Source organism: Capricornis sumatraensis, chromosome 21 (genome assembly GCF_032405125.1).
Source record: "Capricornis sumatraensis isolate serow.1 chromosome 21, serow.2, whole genome shotgun sequence".
Taxonomy (NCBI): Eukaryota; Metazoa; Chordata; class Mammalia; order Artiodactyla; family Bovidae; genus Capricornis; species Capricornis sumatraensis.
Window position 1 is genome coordinate 40513559 of NC_091089.1, and position 23200 is coordinate 40536758.

Genomic DNA, 23200 nt, shown 5'->3' on the forward strand with positions numbered 1-23200 from the left:
CTCTGGGTCTTAGTTTTCCTACTTTAAAATGAGTTCTGTGGATGAGATCAGTGGTGATAACCTTTTTCAGTAAAAGGCCAGAGAGCAAATATTTTTGACTTTCTGGACCATATGCTCTTCAGCAACTACTCAGTTCTGCTGTGAAAGGATAAAAGCAGGTACAGATAATATGTAAACAAATGTGTGACTTTGTGTTCATAAAACTTTATTTATAAAAATAGGAAGCAGCTTAGATTTGGCCCCTAGGTTGTGGTTTGCAGACCTGTGGGCTGGATGATGTAGAATTTTCTTCTATTGCTAATATTTTATGATTCAACCTGTTTTAATAGCAATACTATTTCCCTGGGAAAGTCACCTTGGTTATGCAAACATCTGTTGAATATGGAGTTTGTGAGGTACTTAAGTATTTTTCTGCTGGTCACTGCAGTGTTCCTGGAGAAGGAAATGGCAACCCACTCCAGTATTCTTGCCTGGAGAATTCCATGGACAAAGGAGCCTGGCAGGCTACAGTCCATGGGGTCGCAAAGAGTCGGACACGGCTGAGCAACTCTCACTCGTACTCATTGCAGCGTTATTCACAATGACCCAATATGGAAACAATCTGTGTCCATGGAGGGATGGATGGATGAAGAGGAAATAGTTTTTAATTTTTTAAATTAAAAAACCTTTTTATTTTATATTGTAGTACAGCTGATTAACAATGCTGTGATAGTTTCAGGTGCACATCATAGCTACTCAGTCATATAATGCATGTATCCATTCTGCCCCAACCCCCTCAACCCCCATCCGGGCTGCCACATAACACTGAGCAGAGTTCCCTCTGCTATACAGTAGGTCCTTGTTGGTGAGCCCTTTTAAATATAGCAGTGTGTACATAGCCTTCCCAGACTCCCTAACTATCCCTTCTCCCCAACCTTCCCTCTATCCTTCCCCTCTGCTGCTGCTGCTGCTGCTAAGTCGCTTCAGTCGTGTCCGACTTTGTGCAACCCCATAGATGGCAGCCCACCAGGCTCCTCCATCCCTGGGATTCTCCAGGCAAGAACACTGGAGTGGGTTGCCATTTCCTTCTCCAATGCGTGAAAGTGCAACCATAAATTCATCCTCTCAGGCTGTATGTCTGTTTCTGCTTTGTAAGTCTATTTGATACACAATGGAATATTATTGTCATGAAAAGGAAGAAATCTTATCATTTGTGACAACATGGGTGGACCTTGAGGGTATTACATTAAATGAAATAAGTCAGAGAAAGGCAAATACTGCATGATCTCACATATATATGGAATCTAGAAAAGCTGAGGCAGAGAATACATCGGTGGTTCCTGGGGGCTGGAGGGTGGGAGAAAGGCAGAGATGGTGATCTAAGGAACAAATTGCCAATTAGAAGATTAATAAGTTCTGGAGATTAATGTACAACATCATGATTATAGTCAACAACACTGTGTTGCATTCAAAGTAGCTAAGAGAATAGATCTTAAATGTTCTCACTATCAAAAAGAACTGATAATTATGTGAAGTGATGGAGGTGTTAGCTAACACTATGGTGGTCACCATGTAGCAATACATTCATGTATCAAATCAACTCATCTTACACCCTAATGTATAAAATGTGGTATCTTTGTCTGGTTTTGGTATCAGGGTGATGGTGACCTCGTAGAATGAGTTTGGGAGTGTTCCTTCCTCTGCAGTTTTTAAAAACAGTTTCAGAAGGCTAGGTGTTAACTCTTCCCTAAACGTTTGATAGAACTTGCCTGTGAAGCCATCTGGTTCTGGACTTCTGTTTGTTGGGAGTTTTTAAATCACAGTTTCTGAAACTTACACAATGTAATATGTCAATGATACCAGAGTAAAATAAGCATTTTTCTGCATCTTCTCTTACTTTTCCTTCTCCATTATTGAGTGCCTACCATGTATATTATAAATATAAATTACTACCTTAATGTCGTTTTGCTCAAGATCTTGTGAGTTTAGGGTTTGTTGTTGGGGGCGGGTGTGTGGGGAGCAGGCTGTACGGAGGGTAGGGTGAAGGAAGGTAGGCTCAGTGTGGTTTTCTGTGTGGGATGGCTGACCAGGTGTGATGGCCCAAACCTGTGAGAGCTCCCAGACGTTAGCCCCGACCTCAGGTGCTCTAAAGGGTAACTGCTTCTGTATATGGAGCTGGGAGAGTGTGTGAGGTTAAGATTATGGAAAAGCGTGTCTCTGTTTAAAGGAGAATGTGACTGCTCTTGTTGGAAAAAATCAAACTGGAAATATGTGTTGTGATCACTGTGGCCCCAAGCCACACTCACAAGGGCAAACTGTGTTGAACTCCCTGCTTGAGGACCCTGGCTGTTCGCCCAGGAGGATGCTCTGTCCTGGACCCTTGCTGCCCTTCCTGGGGGCGCCATGAAGGACAGGAGACCACTTCAACTCCATTCACTTTTAAGAGCTTCCCCTAATGAAAAGAATATAGCACACCAGCCAAATATCAGGAGCAACAGTGTAGCACATGCTTACTCTTCATAAAGTCACATTATTGTTACATAAGTCTTCCTTGAAACTCTTGTAATGTACCAGAGGAAATATTTTAAAAGACCAGAGAATCATGTATCATGATAGCTTGCTTATTTTTGTGAAAGAGTATTATTTTAACTCAAATATTATATTGGCTTTACAAATCATAAAAAGCAGTAAGTGTTTATTTAAAACACCTCCCTCTGCCCACACCCACTGACCCTCCGGCTTCTACGTGCTGCGTCCCCACTGCAAACGACCTATTTTGTGTCCTTTCTGACCTCGCGCGCGTGTGTGTGTGTGTGTGTGTGTCTGCATGAGTATCCGTTGATGGTGATGCACTGCTTATGCTTATCCAGGCTCTTGTGTCACCAGACTGAAGTCTGTCTAGCTGCAATGTGGCAATGCTTTCGATAGATCCTGGATGCTTAGCATAGGAAGTAAAAAGAAATCTCATCCCTAAACACATACAATTGCATTTGTATATTTCACAGAAGGCCAGCTGAATCCAGTTCTCTGAAGTGGAGGTTTGCGTCTATTTCTAGCACCAAGTTCTACTTTTACCTAAAATATTCAGAGGATTGAGGTAATGGTGCTTGTTTTCCCACAGTCATGAGGCTAACTGACCACTTAAAATGTTTACTTTCTTAGCGTTAGTTGCGGAGAAGGCAATGGCACCCCACTCCGGTACTCTTGCCGGGAAAATCCCATGGATGGAGGAGCCTGGTGGGCTGCAGTACATGGGGTTGCAAAGAGTCGGCCATGACTGAGCGACTTCACTTTCACTTTTCACTTTCATGCATTGGAGAAGGAAATGGCATCCCACTCCAGTGTTATTGCCTGGAGAATCCCAGGGACGGCGGAGCCTGGTGGGCTGTCGTCTGTGGGGTCGCACAGAGTCGGACACGACTGAAGCGACTTAGCAGCAGTGTTAGTTGCTCAGGTGTGTCTGATTCTTTTCGACCCCATGGATTATAGCCCACTGTGCTCCACTGTCCATAGGATTCTCCAGGCAAGAATACTGGAGTGGGTAGCCATTCCTTTCTTCAGAGGATCTTCCTGACCCAGGGATCGAACCCAGGTCTCCCACATTTTGGGCAGATTCTTTATTATCTAAGCCACCAAGGAACAGTACCTCTAATCCTCACCAAATAGCCCTTTGGTGCAATGATTATATAGGAACTCACTTGACTCTATCAGGTGGAGAGATATCTGAGTGCTTGAAGAAGATAATAAAGGGAGATAATATAGGACTGTATCATATATAAACCAAAACGTCAATTAACCAAAAGAAGCATAACTATACATCACTCTCCAACTCAGTTCCTAGTTGGCTTTGAGTCTCCATTAATCCCTAGTCGTATCACCAGGGGCTCCCTAGGGCCCCTTGGAGCCGAGCCCATCTTCCTGCTTCTCCCACATGGCAGCAGACATTTCTGTGGACTTTTCTCGGTGGTTTCTTTTTGCTCATATGAGGAATGGAAAAGACTGGAGGAGAAAAGCTTAATAGTCTAGTTTGCTAAACATCTGAACCATTTAAAATGGGCTGACAAAAATCAAAGACAGAATGTGGATTGTTGTGGGGGGAAGTTAATAGCTATTAACTGCAGTTGACAAAAATGAATTGTTTTTCAGACAAAGGAAAGTTTAGGAAATTTAAAATCTATTGAGAATGTCCAAGAATAATGAGCAAAGGCGAAATCTATGTCACATCCTACTGAACACAGATGTAAATCTGACCTGTGTGCACAAGGGAAATGGTTAAAATTAGAGCAAAGTCATTTCCTGATTAACACAGATGAGTGCATGCTTTCAAAAACTAGTAGGTCCAATGAGAAGGCAGATTTCCTATGGAAGGAAACTAATAGAAGAAAATATGTTAATAATAGCACTGACATCATCATGACAGAGAAAAGGAAAACTGTGTATATGTGTGTGTGTGAGAGAGAGAGAGAGAGAAGAGGGGTAAGAAGGAAATACAGGAAATATGACAGAAATAGAATTAAAAGCACAGAACTTTATTATATCCTAAAATGACTTTTTTTAAAAAGAACAAATCCATGGTATAGATAAACTTGGAAAAGTGATATCAGAATTCTAAAGGCTTTACTTAGAATCTATAACATTTAGTTCTTAAACTGTTTGCTTATTTTTCTATGACTGTAAGGACGATATATCACAATGTTGACTTGGATGATGAAGGGTGACATCACCAGCTGTCCTGTATACAAATCTGGTATTTTATGCTTTACCATTCCCCATGACAAGTTCCATCTTCCTGCCCATAACCCCCTGCAGCTGCAGCCAAGCCTGGAGTCTTGCTGCCCTGACGGGGCCCAGGACTTAGGACAAGGCTCCTAGAGCCCAAGGTGGAGCAGATGTCAGCTCTGTGAGGTTTTTGTTGACTACTCCCTGTTTTTAGCTGTTCTCCCATACAGGGCCTCTGGCTAAAGCCTCTCCAATTCTAAATGGAACAACACAAGACACCCCCACCCCAGGCCCCCTTCACCTCCTTCTCTGATAGGCTTGTCAGATTTAGGAAACACTACAGATGTCACAGATAATTCTGTAGTGTAAGTAGGTCCCATGAAAGATTTGGGATATACTGACACTACAAAATGATTCACTATTGATCTGAAATTCACATGTAACTGGCAACTTGGATTTTACCTGGTGAGCTTATTATCTGAACTCTGGGAACCCTCAGCATACCTGGGAAGGGTCTTAGGAAAGACAGAATAGGGTATTTGGGGCGGGGTGTTCCCTTTTCTTTCCCTCGGCCCTTCTGGGCAAGGATCTGAATTTTGCGTATTTAAGGAGCAGTTGCAGCACAGAAGAGTAGCTGGTGAGTGATGAATCTGCTGTACGGAGAACAGATCAGACAGGGCTGGGGGGAGGCGGGTGGGGAAGGGGCGGGGAAACAGGGAAACACCAAAGACGAAACTAGAGACGCAGCCACACCTTCAAGCTACACTTATTGCACAAATGTAAAAACGCACAAGTATGCCCGTGAATGAATTTAAAAATGTGTTCATTTCCTGAACCAGCTTTATTTAACTTATTAATCTCATCTGTGGCTGTGCAGAATCTCCTAGTGAGCAAGAACACACACCCGCCGTCTCCGGTGGGAATCGGCCACCCAGGGCCAGAGGTGCTGGGATACAGTGGGTCAGCTGAGCTACAGTCTAGAAGCATCTCTTCCCTAATCCTGAGATCCTAATTTGCCTTGGTCCAGAAGGAACACCTGTTGTTTAACCTCTAATGGCTTTCTTGCAACCTATTAGTTCTCAAGCCAGCAAAAGTTCTAAGCTGAATGATAACTGCTGACATTTGAGGCACCTAGAATGAAAACTGAATAGTTTAGCATAGATTTTTCCTTCTAATTAATTCATCATTTATTTTGACTCGATGTGATCTTTTTTTATCGAACTAGTCTTTACTGGAGTAATGCTAAATTCTACCAAAGTTAAGACTAGTTACAATGGAGAGGATTTTCTTCTTGGACCCAAATGTTATTTTAAAACATGTACCCTGAAACCCTCCAAAACAATACATACACTGTCACACACAATCCATGGCTATATTCCTACATAGGTCCAGTGTCATGGAAACCACCTAAGCTCTTCCGTGCCTCTCTGATGAAAATCTGACCAAAAGACAGTGTCGTGGCATAAATCCAAACTCAGTTTAGAGTGAAAAGGAGGTGCTGGGTGCGTATAGATAGTCAGGAGGTTTAAAATGAAATGAAATAAATCTGCCTTTGGTTATAATGAAAGGAAACATCAGTTGTGCAATCAGTGTTACTACATCATCCATTTCTTATTGTCTCACAATGACAGTTCAGGTCTTTTGGGAGAGTCATTTTGTGTATATCTTGGGATTTTAAAAGCTTTCCAGCTCTGCGATGCTCAGCAATCAGGGTGTCCGATTCGTGGAGAGGGTCATAGCCCTGAACGGGAGGGTTTGGTGATGGAGAGCAGGAGTTGGGAGGGATGAGAGTACTGGTCCTAGGATGCTGGGTGGGCATCTTGGGAACATCTCCCCCCTGTGCTGTCTCCCTTAGTCCCCGAGTTGCAGTTTCCTCTGGTGATACCGGAGACGCAGATGGAGGAGGAAGGGGGTGCGTGACTGCGGCCGGAGGCTGGGATGCCTCGCGGGGAGTGGGTGGGGTTTGGTGACTGGAGACCGTGTGATACCCGCGAGAGGGCCACGTGCAGTGTCTGGGGACTGTTGAGGCGCCGCCCGGGGGGCGGGGGCTGGTGCGCGGGGCCGGCTCTGCACACTCACCCGTGCTGCTCTGGATGGTCCTCACGGTGGTGGTGGTGGTGCGCGGCGGGGAGGAGGACCGCAGCGACACGCACTCGTCGTCCTGCGAACAGCCCTTCTCGATGGCTCGCACGTAGCTGTGGCTCCGCATGCGGAAGCAGCCAGGCATCGGCAGGTCCAGGGCCTCCACCGCCTGCGACTCCAGCTCGCTGAACACCGACTCGCACACCGACTCGAACTGCCCGTTCACCTCCATTTCGCTCACCTGTGGGGCCAGATGGGACGTTAGCAACCGCTCTTCCCGGGGAGAAGCCAACTCGCGCTCCGAGCATCTCCAAACCACTTCTCCCAGAGGAACGCCCCATCAGATAGCATTAAATTCGAACGCATTTTTAGCTCCTCAGCAAAGAGATCAAACCAGTCAACCCTAAAGGAAATTAACGCTGACTATTCACTGGAAGGACTGATGAAGCTTCCATACTTGGTGTCCTGATGTGAAGAGCTGACTCGTTGGAAAAGATGCTGGGAAAGACTGAGGGCAGGAGGAGAAGGGGACCACAGAGGATGAGATGGCTGGATGGCATCACTGACTCCATGGACATGAGTTTGAGTAGCTCTAGGAGTTGGTGATGGCCAGGGAAGCCTGGCGTGCTGCAGTCCATGGGGGTCACAAAGAGACACAACTGAGCCGTTGAACAGCAGTATCCTTACAGACTAATGGGGTGGTATCTAGCTTATAGTCAATTAAATTCTAAAGAAAGAGAACTTTGTTTTTAGAATGCAAGGAAGCATGGTGTTGGGAAATCATTCCTCCAGCTCACGCTGAGGCGCTAATTTTCCTTTATCCCTTCTCCAGCAGATATAAATGCAAACCTAGGGGCCCGTGTTACAGCCCACGGTCAGAGTTCATGTACTTCAATGGGGCAAGTTTTGGCACAAACGTTTTAGAAGCTAGTATTTTTATTGTGCCTTTGGAAGTGACTAGTTTGTCAAATAATTTGTGTTGACTGGCGTGTACTTTATTGTAAAGTCTAGAAACAGGCCCTATATTTTCTGGCAAGATATATATATTCTGCACAAAAATAGGTCAACCCAGATATGTCAGTCTTGAATGACACTATTATTGAGATTTTCAAACTATATACATACTATCTAAAAAAGGTTCAGTCTTCTCTATAAAAAGCTGATATGGTCCACAAATTGTTTTTAAAATCTTCCAAATAAATTCTTCCCCTTTTTGAGGAATCAGTGTTTATTTACTTATATTCCTCTGTATATAACTTACACTGGATTTGAACACCACATTAAAAAAAAAAGCCAGACCAGGTTGTTTAATCGCTCAGTTGTGTCCAACTCTCTTGCCACCCAACAGACTGTAGGCCGCCAGGCTTCTCTGTCCATTGGATTTCCCAGGCAGGAACACTGGAGTGGGTTGTCATTGTCTTCTCCAGGGGATCAAACCGTGTCTCTTACATCTCCTGCACTGGCAGTTGGATTCTTTACCAATAGCACCACCTGGGAAGCCCCGTATTATATTTATATGTATATCTTTATTTCATACTAAAAATCTGGGTTTTCAAGGACACAGAAGATGATAGAATTGGGATATTCTACAATGATTCATTTGGTTTCTTCCACAGTATATATACAACAGCCTCAGAATAGCAAACTAACACCACTGCTGCGCATACCACTATTAAAAACAGTTCACATTTCCTTCTTTTTGCATGTGCTCTCTCTGTTTGTTCCTCATTTAAAAATAGTTGTGCTACGGAATGAGGCCAGGCTCCACCTTTGCGGTACCAGGTGCTACTGCCAGCTCTGACAACCTTAAAAACTTGAACTTCACTTCTGGAGGAGTACACTGAAATGTAGATTTGAGAATCGCTGGTTGGGGGGAAATAGCATTTAAGGTTGGAAGTTGTGTGTGCAAGATTGTGTATGAGTATTTTTGTATTAAAAGAATTTAAAGGCAAAAGAAAAAATTGCTGTGCTCGACTGACATTATCAGAGCACATCACGTACATGGTCTTTCCCACTGTGGCTCTCGTTAGTCCTAGTTTTACAAATGACTGTATATTTAATGTTTGTTGCTACTTTTTTCATACAAAAAGGTGATTCTTTATTCAGCCTAGACACACATATAGGTCAAGTAGCTCTAGATAGCTTATAAAAACAAAGAGCGAGCCCCCAACCCAGCTCCAATTCTTCCTCCCCAGAAGAACCATTTTCAATTCTTCCAGGTGAATCTTAACGGTATTTGCATCCATATTGCCAGACACATGCTTATGTGAATCTCCTGATATGGTCAGAGACCTCTGATAACCTCTTGGTTTCCTTCCTGCCCTTGAAACATCTGTCTGGGTGCCTCCTACTACAATCTGTGGCTGCTAAGCCCACTGCTGTGCTGGGATCTCCCTTCCCCATCATTCCGGGGGTGCCTTTCATTATCTGACTGGTGGTGGTGCCCCAGTTCCCCTTTCTCTGTTTTGTTCCCTCTTTTCAGTGGAGCACATCTCCTAGCACTTTCTTGGGAAGGCAGCCCCCTTCACATTGCTGGAAATGTCTGCACCACCTCTACGGGAGAGCTGCTTGTATTTAGGGTTTTAGCTGCATCCCTCCTCCTCTCAGGTATTTCTGGGCTTCTCTCCTTGTCTCTTAGCCTCCGTGTGTGCTAGAGACTGGGAAAACAGATGTCTTTCTCACCTCTGAGCCTTTGTGTGTGTGCTGGTTTGCCCTATCCCTTCTGGAAGCTTTTTAGGATTTCTTTTTTTTTTTTTTTGGTCCTGAATGCTCTAATGTTTCACCATGGCATTCCCTGTAGGGATCTTTGTCCATTCATTATACTAGGTACTGGGTGGGCCTTCTCAACCTGCAGATTCATATCTTTCAGTTCTGGGACCACTTCTGGGACCATCATTTCATTAGTAATTGCCTTCCTTCTGTGTCACTGCTCAGATTTTAAATTCATTTGGGTTTATTTTTTATCTGGTTTAATGCCATGAGTGGGAAGTTAGAGAAGGCTGAGCACTGAAGAATTGATGCTTTCAAACTGTGGTGTTTGATAAGACTCTTGAGAGTTCCTTGGACAGCAAGGAGATCAAACCAGTCAATTCTAAAGGAAATCAACCCTGAATATTCATTGGAAGGACTGATGCTGAAGCTGAAGCTCCAATCCTTTGGCCACCTGATGCAAAGAGCTGACTCACTGGAAAAGAACCTGATGCTAGGAATGATTGAAGGCAGGAGGATAAGGGAACGACAGAGGATGAGGTGGTTGGATGGCATTACTGACTCAATGGACATAAGTTTGAGCAAACTCCAGGAGATAGTGAAGGACAGGGAAGCTCTCGGCATGCTGCAGTTCATGGGGTGGCAAAGAACTGGACACGACTTAGCAATTGAACAACAACAATGCTGTTTCTACTATATCATGGCAATTCACTTCAATTCTCTGAGCCTCACTTTTTTCATCTGTAAAATGGGTATAATAATACCTCCCTCACAGGGATGCTTTTAAGGAGAAAAATAAAATATACAAGTGAACATTACTAGGCAGATAGTAGGCATTCCGTAAGTACTAGATATTACTTTATGAGACAGAGTGGTGGGAAGAATGAGAAAATGTACTCTAATTCTCTGAGGTTCATAAATTAAAAAATGATCTTTCTTACGCATGTGTGCATGTCTGTAGCCCGCCAGGCTCGTCTGTCCGTGGGATTCTCCAGGCAAGAATACCGGAGTGAGTTGCCATTTCCTTCTCCAGGGGATCTTCTAGACCCACGGGTCGAACCCATGTCTCCTGCGTTGGCAGGCACATTCTTTACCACTGAGCTACCTGGGAAGTCAATCTTTCTTACAGCTGACATGAAATTAATGAGATGATATGCAAAGCTTATAGCATATGTCAGGTAAGTGATATATAGTAACTGTTCCATTGTTCTCATTATTACTGCTATTATTGGCAATATCATTGCCACTAATACTCCAATTCCAGCAGATATTGAAGAAATTTATGAGTTAGGAGTCAGGACACCTAGATGTTCTGGGTTCTGTCACTGACTAGCTGTGTGCTCAAAAATGCTTAATTCATCTCAGTTTACATTTCTGGTACAAATACAATGAAGGGATGGTTTAGGTCAAAAGTCACCACTAACCTGCTGGTATTACCATCGAGTACAATAACTGCCCTATCACATTTACATTTTTAAACTGGTGTACAAACCCAAACATCACTGGACAAAATACATCTGTGGGCTTCTAGTTTATCATTTTAGGTGAAGATGTTTGATTTGGGCTTGAAATAAATTGAGAAGTAAATTAAGCTAATTTGGAAATGAGAGTTATTATGCCCAATAGTTTTTAAAATGTGACTTTCTCAAATTCTTCTCAAGTCTTACTTTAAAAGCCCCCATTTTTTAGATGTGTATATAGGGGAAAAAAAGTAGAAAGGGAATAAACATATAAAAAGATGTTTGGTTCTCCTCATAATCTAAGCACAATCTGTTTTTAGGGATATTTTATTTCTATAAGGTATGAACGGCGGAAACAATTTAGTTATTCTATACCAATTTCTTAACTTATAGCATTTTCCTTTGATCTTTCTAGGAGCCTTTGATGAATAATACACTAGGTTTTAAGAAGGAATAGGCTATAATGCACTTAGATTCTATACTATTAGAGCTGCTACTGAAGATCTATAAGAGAGATATCTCCAACATCACAACAACCAACTACTTTTTGAAAAGCCTAGAATATATATAGTAGGATTACTTAGAAGAAGAAATCATTCCCTTTGAATAATGACAATGCTGGCACTGTGACAGAAAATTTGAAATCATCCTTCCTGATACTTTGTTCCTTGGAAAATGAATAAGATACTAGAAAAATGGTGTGTCATTAGGAATCCATTTAGGATGGTTCTGCTTCCTGTATTTTACTTAAGGTGCAATGATCACACCACTTGACACCCTCCCCCCCCCCGGCCCCAGCCCCTGCCGCCCTGGATCAGGGCCCACACGTGCCTCTTCAGTGATTTGTCGACATTGTACTAAGTTGTCACCAGAAAGTGACATAGTCTCAAGGTCAGATCTGTGGCACAGAGACTAAAAGCAGGCAGCTGCATGAGTGTGCGTTCTGATAAAGAAGCTCTCCTGTCGTAACTGTGTGAAATTATGAAAGCAGTGGGTGTGTATAATCATTTCCAACAAAATACTCTAAACCCATGGATGTATTCTTCAGGTGTGACACCGGAGATTTATAGACTATTTTACAATTCTGGAAGGCTGTGTGACCATGAGCCTGTCCAGAATAAAGATCAGTTTAAAGTTTTAAAAATTACATTGTTTATATTGAAAAAAAGTAAGAACAAAGCAAAGTTCAAATTTCACCAAATGAGACACCAAATATTTACCTAAGAGTTGGGATAGTGAGCTTCACTGGATGCAGTAGCTGGCACACAAAGATATGTGTACTCTTGGAGATTTCTTTAAGGAAATGTACAGTGGGCAAACATTGGAATCCAATATGCCAACTTTTCTTGACTTCCACCCTACCCTGATATTGGAGCCTCGCTGTGGTCCCTGCCTTTGCTTTTCAAGGATACATTTTAGCAGGAAGCTCTATTTTGATGGTGGGGACAAAATGAGAGGAGTGATCCTATTTCAAGGTCTTACTCTGATAGATCAGAGATGCTTCAGGGCTTAGCCTACCATTTAACACCACCGCCTTACCATCTTCACCACTGCCACCATCATCAGCATCATCTCTACCACCACCATCGTTACCACCACCCTCATCACAATCCTCACCACCATTACCAGCACCATCTCCATCAACACTATTGCCACCATCAACAGCAGCAGCAGCGCGACCATCACCACCACCGGTAATATTAATTCTCACCTTGATGATCACAAAGTCTTTCAAACTAGCCTCTCTGCCTCTTCAGGCTCTCTCTCATTCTCTCCAATTTTCCTACAATTAATTTTTTTTTTTGGCGGGGGGAGCCGGATTAACTATCCTTCATCAAAGCTCTGATCGTCTGTTTTGCCTGCATAAAAGCTGAAGTTTTAATTAATCTTCAATCAGTCTCCCTCCTAATGAATAAGGTCTAGTCCCCTGGGCCCTGCATGGAAGGCCATGCATGAAAGATGCCTCCAAGACAAAATTCAGAACAGATTGCCCATTGCTGTGTCTACAAGTATTCTGAACTTCAACCATACACTACTGCTTGCATATGCTTTGGGGCTTCCAATGTGGTGCTAGCGGTAACTGCTTTAGGCCAGCATTTTTCAAAGTTCAGATATATACTACTTTAATAAATAATTCTTTATTAATACATTATTATTAGAATCACCTGGAATATCTGTTAAAATGTACATTCCTAGACCCCATGCCTAGAAGCACTCTCTTTAGAATCCTGGGCACTGAACACTTTTTTTTTTTATTCTCTTGGGTATCTTGTTGACAATTTCATGACCATAAAGTCCCCTTTAACTTTTGGTTACTTACATGTCTTACGGGGTGTTTATAAGGATTAATATTATGAGCATATAAAGCAGTTGGCACAGTGCCTGACCCAGTAAAGTTGGCTCTTATGGCTAATTCTTGTCCTGCCCACCTCAGTGTTTTTCTGGTGTTCAAGTAAATAACATTTGTTATTGTTATTTGTTATAAATAACATTTTTTTGGGGTGTAATCTCCATTAAACTATAAACTTTGGGGGAGCAGGAATGAGGCATTATTCACCACTGAATAACTTGCAGGATCTAGCCCAGTGTTTTGCTCAATAATATCAGCTGAGTTAATAGCATAGTGCTTTTAAAAGTAATTAATTAGTTAACTTTTGTCTGCTCTGGGTCTTTGTTGCTGTTCACGGATTTTGGCAAGTGGGGGCTCCTGTCTAGTTGCAGTGCTTGGGCTTCTCACTGTGGTGGCTTCTCTCGTGGAACACAGACTCTAGGCACTTGAGTTTCAGTAATTGTGGCTCTTGGGCTCAGTAGTCTGGGCGCATGGGCTTAGTTGCCCTTCAACCAGGGATCGAACTCGTGTCTCCTGCATTGGCAGGTGGATTCTTAACCCTGGACCACCAAGGAAGTCCCAAGTATGGTGCTTATTTTAAAAAACTGATAAAAATTAAAATTCAGAACTCCTAAACTTTATTTCAAAAAAAAAAAATCCCCTTTTTTTGTCCTTCCAGAAGAAGCGCCTCCTGCTCCTCTGGTGGCCCCTGAAAGCTGCAGTGTCCACCCTCCAGGAGTCCTAGGTTTAACCCTCCCTTGGGATAAGGCAGCCTAACCCCCTCCCATATTCCCTGGAGGCACTGAGAAGCTTTAGCTGAGTATTTCAGATGCAGTATTAAGTTAACTTTACTAAGTCTTCATCCCTAATTCAGGGTACCAGTTCTTAGAAGTAGACTTGTGTCTTACAACCAAGACACAATATTCACCTAGGACCCAGCTGAAATAAACAGATCACATCTCATTTCCCAGCCTTTGTCCCTGTTTTGATGACTTGCTTAATACTTTTAGGATTAGACACTGCCTAGGTTTTGCCAATGACATTCACCCTGTCCTTCTATCCTTCAAACATCTTTGCAACTGAAGCCTCATCCATCAACTCCTTAATGACAAATGTGCTGGTGCAGGCTGACTGCTAAAGAGTTTCCTCAAGGACTCCCCCCACGTGCTTTACCCCAGCTGCCCAAGGACCCCTCTGCTGCTGGTCCGACTGTTGGTCCCCAGAGCTGGCTGTGGCCAGTCACAGGCAGCATTTAGACTGGGGCCCCTGCCCGACCCACTCAGGGGATGTCAACCTCCTCGCATCACACCCCCTGGGTTTCCCCAACTGCCCCATGCAGTTCACTGCCCATGGCCGCGGGGCTCACCTGGCTGATGGTGCTCATGGCGCGCATGTAGCTCTCGTTCCTGGAGCGGAACTTCGGGGACGTGAGCAGCCCTGCAGGGTCCAGGCTGTCGAGGCTTCGGTTGATGGAGACCTCACTGACCGCCCTCAGGTAACTGTGACTCCGGATCTGGAGTTTGGGGGAGTGCTCATTGGAAATCCTGGAGGAGAACAACGGAGAGTGTGCGTCGAGTCCTGTTCCACCGTGCAGGCGGGAGTAAGACAGGGCAAGTTCCGACTGCCAGGGCCACCCTACATACTAGCGCGAGAAACACAGATGCCCTCCCGTGGTCGTTACACTCCCCCGTGGGGTCTGGGAAGAAAGCTTTTGATGGGAAATCATTGAGAGAAATTATAATTCCTTCAGCCCATGAAATAATGTCCTCAATCACATCTTCCTCGACATCCTAGGGGGCATCGTGTAGTTGCCATGCCTGCCCTAGAATTCTTCCCGGTTGTAATTTGTGAGCTTTCCCTTTGTACTCATTTCTTTTCTATGCCATCTTCTATTTTATTTTTTATTGTGGTAAAAGTCACATAATATATAAAATGCACTATTCATATTATCTGTGCAGTTCAGTGGCACTAAGTACATTCACATTGTTGTGCACCTCTCACCATCATCCATCTCCTGAATGTTTCACCTTCCTAAACTGAAACTCTGTCCCCAGTAAACACTAGCTCCCCATTCCCCCCGCCCTACCTCCCCATCCCCTGATCCCCCCTCCCCTCTACACCCAAAGCCCCTGGCATCTACCAACCTACTTTCTGACTCTATGAATTTGACTATTCTAGGTATCTCACATAAGTGGAATCAAATAGTATTTGCACCTACTGTATATTGGAATGCACTTTTAAGGTTAGCTTAATATATGTCCTACAAACAAGACTGTCCTTTGTTTGGGATTTTCTATTAATGGCAAATGGCAAATGGGTGTCTGTAACTCTATCAATATCTCTATCCATCTTTATATCATCTGTTTAATCTTTTCTCATTTAGTTGAGATTTAACAGTGAACAAAACTTAAATTTTAGACGTTAACATGTGCACATCTCTAAATCTTGATATCGAAAGACAAGTCTTACATACATTATACTTGTAAGACTGTTTCCCAAGATGCATTTTAAAATTATAAAAGCAAATTGCACTTCGCAAAAAGCCAAGCTATCCAGAAGTGCACAGAGCAGAAAGTGGGTCTCCTTGTCCCCTTGTTCCTGCTCCAGAATCCCACTCCCCTGGAAGAATTACCCATAACAACTTGCTGTATAGCCTTCCTTACCCTTTCTGAACACATAAAAACAATTGTTTTCGTAATTAAAATTTTTTTATTGAAATATAGCTGATTTACCATGTTGTGTTAGTTTCAGGTATACAGCAAAGTGGGTTAGTTATATATTCTTTTTCTTTATAAACTATTACAAGATATTGAATATAGTTCCTTGTGCTATACAGTAGCACCTTGGTTTTTTTTTTTAATCTATTTTATATACAGCAGTTTGTATATTTTAATCCTAAACTCCTAATTTATCCCTCCTCCCCCCTTTCCCCTCTGGTAACCATAAGTTTGTTTTCTATGTCTGTGTTTTTTAAGTAATTTTTGAATTTTGTTTCTGTGTGGGATTCAGGGTGATTTTGTTTCTTTCATTATTAAAAAAATTTGCTATAATATTGTTTGCAATTTAAAAAGTTGGTAAGGAGAAAGATGTAGGCCCAATAAGCTTCTATTATTTATAATTTTTCTGGAGATCATAGCTAATGAAATTAGAAAAAAAAGAAATAGAGAATATGAATATTCTGAAGAAAGAGAGAAACTTTGAGTATTTACAGATTATACAATTAATTCACTAGAAGATAAAATCAAACAAAAACTTTTAGAACTAATAAGAGTGATTGCCCAAATAGTTACATACAGCGTAAAAACAGAGAAATCAATAGTTTTTCTATATACTGCCACCACCAAATAGAAATTTTAATTTAAAAATCCATTCAAAATGATAAACATAATAAGTAGAAGCTATGAAAAAGAGGTGCACCAGAAATTTTTGAAAAAGTAATAAAACTTTATGCAAGGCAATAAGCAAGTAGTAAATAAAAACAATTTTCCTGGATGTGAAACTCAATATTGTAGAAAATTTTAAACTTCCTAAATTAATTTATAAATTTAATACTTGTTGTTCAGTCGCTAAGTGGTGTCCAGCTCTTTGTGACTCCATTAACTGCAGCACGCCAGGCTCCTCTGTCCTCTCCTATCTCCTCTGTCCTATCTTGAGGAGTTTGCTCAGACTTGTCCATTCCTGATCCAGGGATCCAACCCAGATCTCCTCCGTTGCAGGCAGATTCCCGACCATCTGAGCACCAGGGAAGCCCCTGGTAAATTTAATACTAAAAGCTGAGGATTTGATTAATGGCCACTTTTTGCAACTACACTGAAGGAAGGGCCAAATTAGAATAGATCTGGAATTTAGCATCAAAAGGAAACCTCTTGTGTATTTTACTAATACAAAAGAGAAACTGATTGTTCTAGCAATGTTCCCTATGGATCCTAAAAGTAGCTGCCAAACATAAAAATACCTCTGCCAGATCAGGAAAGTATTTTGCATGCATTATGTGCCATTATGGAGATTCACCACGGACCACTTTATAAATGCTCGTGCCAAAAACCTCCGTCAGAAAACAAATACACTGAAGAGTACATTTTCCCACTGAGATCTCTTCTTGGGAAAGAGAGCCTTCACTAGAAGCATTTACAGCCTAAAGTTCACTTCCACTAGAACTTGAGAGAAGACAGATGTGTTTCTTTGGCTGTTTTGTAGCCTGACCCAGAGCAATGGTATTGCCAACATAAATGAGGCTGCGCTTCCAAACAGTTATCAGGGCAGCAATGTGGGCAGCTGTTTCATAAATGGTCTGCATTCAAAAGAAGAAGTGAAAAGCTCAGTGTTTTGAACAATGAGGGTGTGTCTGCTGGCTGAGATGGAGAAATGAGGCATCCTTGAAATAATCATTCAGTTCGGCAACTCGTTATGAAAGAAAGCATAATTCCAAACTGGAAGATCATTCAGAAGAGATCGAATAGTTCTACTTTGGTGAGTCATTCCTGATGAAACAACACCTACTTTAATGATACACGAAACAGAAGGAAATGAGCTCTTTGATCTTGTCCACTTAGAGAGCAGTGCCCACAGCTCTCATCATAAAGGGTACAGTATGTATGTGTGCTCCTGAAGATGAAACACTCATGAAAGAAACACCAAAAGAGAATGAGTTGATTATCAACTCTAGAGGAAGTTGATTTGCTAAGAAGAAAAGGAATGTGCATATTCAGAAACATTAGCTCTTAGATTAGATTAATGATCGATGTTAGCCTATTAAAATGACAGCCATCATATTTCACGTTCTCCCTAAATTGCTTATGCTAAGTTAACCTTTCATGGCTTATCCCAATGGAATTGAGATTTTGGCCTGGTTGGGCCCCATTCGTTATCATGTCCTTTAACTGCACCCAAAGACGGGATGCCCTTAAATGGCAGTGAGACAGCTAGACAAACAAGTTTGGCCAGTGTATCTGTAAGGTTTCCATTGCAAAAAGGAAAAAATGCAATAATACTTGGAAAACAACATTTAATACATTTTACTTTTTGAATATAGTTTTATTAATTTTAATTGTGTTTATTTTAAAAGATATTTTAATTCTATTGGAGTATAGTTAATTTACCATAATGGGAAAGAATATGAAAAAGAATGCATGTGTGTGTATATATATATATGAATCACTTTGCTGTACAGCAGAAATTAACACAATATTGTAAATCAACTACACTTCATATTCTGTGATAACCTATATTAAGGAAGTTGATTTACAATGTTGTGTTAATTTCTGCTGTACAGCAAAATGATTCATGCACACACACACATACACACATATAATCCATTTTTTCATATTCTTTTCCATTATGGTTTATCACAGGATGTTGAAATATAGTTCCCTATACTATACAGTAGGACCTTGTTTATGCATTCTATATATAATAGTTTACCTCTGTTAATTTCAAACTCCCAATCCATCCCTCCCCCTGCCCCCCTTTACCTTCGGCAACCACAAGCCTATTCTCTCTGTCTGAGAACACAGCATTTTAAATCACTGTTCCCAAAGAGAGAATGACTAATCCTGTAATATATCACTAACATTGTAACTCCACAAGATGAATAAGCTCCAGGGATCTAATGTACAGCACAGTGCACGTCTCCTATCACTCAGTCGTGTCCGACTCTTTGCGAGTCCGTGGACTGTAGCCCTGCAGGCTCCTCTGTCCATGGGATTCTCCAGGCAAGAACACTGGAGTGGGTTGCCATGCTCTCCTCCAGGGGATCTTCCCAACCCAGGGATCGAACCCAGGTCTCCTGCATTGCAGGCTGATTCTTTACCACTGAGTCACCAATAACTACATAATAACAAATAAAATGGAAAACTTACTCAAGGGGCTCAGAGCAAGGCCCACGAAGAAGAATAAACCTGAAGAGAGATTTTGCAGGCTAAGAAATTAAAAGAAAAGAATAAGGAAAAACATACAGAGCTTCAAAGATGGTGGGACACCATCAAACACACCAACATACATGTAATTGGAGTTCCAGAAGGAGAGGTAGAAAATACATTTGAAGAATTAGTGGCCAAAATCATCCCAAATCTGATGAAAACTCATATATCTAAGAAGCTTAAAAAAACTCAAAGTACTATGAACTCAGTGAGACCCACACCTAACCATATCCTTGTAGAAGTGTCAAAAGACAAAGACAATGAGAAAATCTTGAAAGCAGAAAGAAATGACTCATCACTTACAGGGAATCATCAATAAGATTAAAAGCTGACTTCTCATCATAAATCAAGGATGCTAGAGGGCATTGAGATGAAATATTCCAAGTACTGAATGAAAAAGATGGTCAACAAAGAAGTCTATATAGAGAAAAACTATTTTTCAAAAAAGAAGTTAAGACATTCCCAGAAAAACAGACTGATTCATTGACAGCCACTTAGGGTCTTTTTGCAAACTTCTTTTGCAACACCATATTGTTCCTTAAACACTTCATTTCCCTTCTGTTTCTTAGAACTTTAACTTCATAAAGGGATCGGTCTCACCAACTGATCAGCCCCATCAGAGCAGCACAGCTTAGACACAGGAGCAACTTCTACATTTTAAGATTCAGACTGAAGGAACAAACTCCCACAGGTCCCTTGTTGTGTTCTTTGTTGCTCTTCCTCCATAAATGCTTGACATGGGGAATGAATGTCAGCATTATTTCTGGGAGACATGACACTGCCAAGTGTTGTAGACCTTGCTATCTCAGAAGTTCAGGGTGGCGTAAAAGGAAGATGAGGAAATAATCTTAGGGATTTTTCTTTGCTCCATTAGCTTCACTCTGTAGAGGAAAAAAACTGATATGGGTGGAGATTTGTTGACTGTTCTACTGGGAAGATTAGCAAAGAGCCACAGGCTGAGTATCTGCAAAGCCATATGCTAGAAGCTGGAATACTGCATTTTAGTTATAAAGTGGATCTTCTCCAAAATAAAGGTGCAGTTCTTCTGACAATAATTCATCAACCCTAGCAGCTTTCAACATAAAATGCAGTTCTTACAGGGTGCCAAATATGTTTATCCATCATATTTAGGCTCTTCTGACACTTGGAAGGACATCCCAGGTAGTGCTAGTGGTAAAGAACTCACCTGCCAATGCAGGAGATGCAAGAGACTCAGGTTCCATCCCTGGGTCAGGAAGAGCCCCTGGAGAAGGGTGCAGAATTCCAAGAAAGATACTTGGAATTCAAACATTCTTTCCTATAGATTCTCGAGACTGTGCAACATTAGATTTAAAACAATACAAATCAGATGCCAACTATTCATAATGCTTGTGCTAGATGCTGCGGAGAACATGTGATTCCTGCCTTTGATAATGCCAGTCTCCAGACGGAGACAAATATGCCAAACAAACTTGAAGATAATCTGTGTTGTGCTTATAATAGGGCTTCCCAGTTGGTGTTATTGGTAAAGAACCCACCTGCCAATGCAGGAGACATAGGAGATGTGGGTTTGATCCCTGAGTTGGGAAGATCCCCTGGAGGAAGGCACGGCAACACCAGTATTCTTGCCTGGAGAATGCCATGGACAGAGGAGCCTGGTGGGCTACAGCCCATGGGGCCACAGAGCTGGATACAACTGAAGCGACTTAGTACACAAACATGTATTTATAATAAGTGTTCAAGAAAGAAGCAAGAAGAAGGTAGCAAAGAAGAGACTCATTTGGAGTAGAGGTATTAGGAAAAGCTTTGGAGAGAGGACAGCTTGGAGTCTCTCAGACCCTGATAGCCTGTTATCAGGTAAGAGCGAGCCAGACAGAAGTCATTCCAGACCCAGGGAGCAAAAACTTGGAGGCTCAGGGCAGAGGACAGTGCCCAGGAAGCTGATACGTACAGAGCTGAGCCTGCTCTCATCAGAGGCTTATTGCAGTTGTAACTGCCTGCTGGCCAGTCTCCCCCATAAAACTGTGGGTTCTGGAAGGCAGCGACCACATCTGGGGTCATGGGATTATATGGAATCATCACTGTGTTCCCAAAGCTTAGCACAGTGGCTGGCATACATTGTTGTTGTTCAGTTGCTAAGTCATGTCCAACTCTTTGCAACCCCATGGAATGCAGCACACCAGGCTTCCCTGTCCTTCACTGTCTCCTGGAATTTGTTCAGATTCATGTCCATTGAGTCAGTGATGCCATTCAACTATCTCATCCTCTGTCATCTCCTTCCCCTCCTGCCCTCAATCTTTCCCAGCATCAGGGTCTTTTCCAATGAGTTGGCTCTTTGCATCATATTATTAAATCTCCTTAAAAATTTGTTGAATAAGTGTGAGGGGGGTAGTGTGGAGAGTCTGAAATCCACCATGGCACTGTGACAAGAATCCCAGTAAGACCCTGATGAGGACCTGAAGAGAATCAAGGCACCATGGAAGGTGAAGACTTGGGGGACGGGTAGGTCCCTTTGGAGATCTATTCCTGATGGAAAGTGTTAGTCACTTAGTCGTGTCCTACTCTTTGCGACCCCATGGACTGTGTAGCCTGCCAGGCTCCTCTGTCCATGGAATTATCCAGGCAAGAATACTGGAATGGGTTGCCATTTCTTTCTCCAGGGGATCTTCCCCACCCAGGGATCAAACCCAGGTCTCCTGCATTGCAGGCGGATTCTTTACCGTCTGAGCCACCAGGGAAGCCCAAGCAGGACAGTAACTCCTCTCATCATGTTATACAGACTATAGTCAGACCAGGGGAATTGATTTCTCTCTTTGGGAGCAGTAAGGAAAGAACCTTCCTTAATATTCAGATGAGCCCAGCAGAGTTTTATTGATGGCTGACTGGGGATACAGTGCTTCATACACAAAGAATTGCTTCAAAGACTTGCATGCAGGAATTTGGGAGCTCTGGTATGCTTTTATTATCTGAGGAGGTCTGTGTGAGTACACAGTACATGTCCATGATGGCAGATCCCGCCTAGAACTGAACAGCAGCTGCAGCACGGGGCTCTTTTGCTTTCTTGGGTTCCAGGTAGTTTTATAAAAACAAGTCTTACGTATCACCTCAAAATGATTCCTACAATTCTCTTCCCTTTAGCTTGATTAGGACCAAAATGATCACTAAATTGATAAAAATAATTCAGAGAGAAATGAGATTTGTGGAGTGGCAGTTGCCCTTAGTGGACTTCCCTGGTGGCTCAGTGGTAAAAAATCCGTCTGCTATGCAAGAGACCGGGATTCGATCAAGCAGTTTCACAGCGGGGAACTTGCTCTGCTGAACTTGGCTCCGTGTTATAACAAGCTGGCTTTGAATCTCAGTTGGCTCCGTGGTACTGGGGAAGCCACACTTCCTCCTTGTTTAAAATAGAGAACATTACTGCCTTATAGAGCTGTGAGCATTTTTCTTTCTCTTGGCAGCACCGCATGGCATGCCTGCGTTCATGCTAAGTCCCTTCAGTCGTTTCTGACTCTTTGTGACCCTATGGACTGTAGCCCGCCAGGCTCCTCTGTCCATGGGACTCTCCAGGCAAGAATACTGGAGTAGGTGTGTGTGTGCTTAGTTGCTCAGTCATGTCTGCCTCTTTGCGATCCCATGGCCTGTAGCCTGCCAGGCTCGTCCATGGGATTCTCCAGGCAAGAATACTGGAGTGGGTTGCTATGCCCTCCTCCAGGGAGTCTTCCCGACCCAGGGATCGAACTCATGTCTCTTATGTCTCCTGCATTAGGCGGGTTCTTTATCACTAGCGCCACCTAGGAAGTCCACCGCATGGTATATGGGATCTTAATTCCCCACCCAGGGATGAAACCCTCAGCCCCTGCGTTGGAAGGCAGAGTTTTGTTTTTTTTTTCTATTGAGAACTTTTATTTAGGTCTAACCTAACATCTAGAGGACTTCCATGCGATTCCATTTTTTTCCCAGAATGAGATTCCAAACTGCACTTTCTAGGAGAGGGATTTGGAGAGTTGGGTTTTGCTATTTAAATT

At 42.6% G+C, this 23200-nt stretch overlaps 1 protein-coding gene across 12 annotated transcripts in view; it reads right to left on the reverse strand.

Annotated features, from left to right (window-relative positions):
- The window catches only part of DLGAP1 (DLG associated protein 1), a 300524-nt gene that overhangs the window by 137067 nt on the left and 140257 nt on the right, over nucleotides 1-23200 (reverse strand). For all 12 annotated transcript variants that reach the window (XM_068993903.1, XM_068993902.1, XM_068993912.1 and 9 more), the window contains 2 exons: nucleotides 14645-14822; nucleotides 6778-7021 (listed from right to left, as the gene is read on the reverse strand). In XM_068993903.1, coding sequence (XP_068850004.1) covers nucleotides 6778-7021; nucleotides 14645-14822 — 422 coding nt within the window. The remainder of the gene's footprint in view (nucleotides 1-6777; nucleotides 7022-14644; nucleotides 14823-23200) is intronic.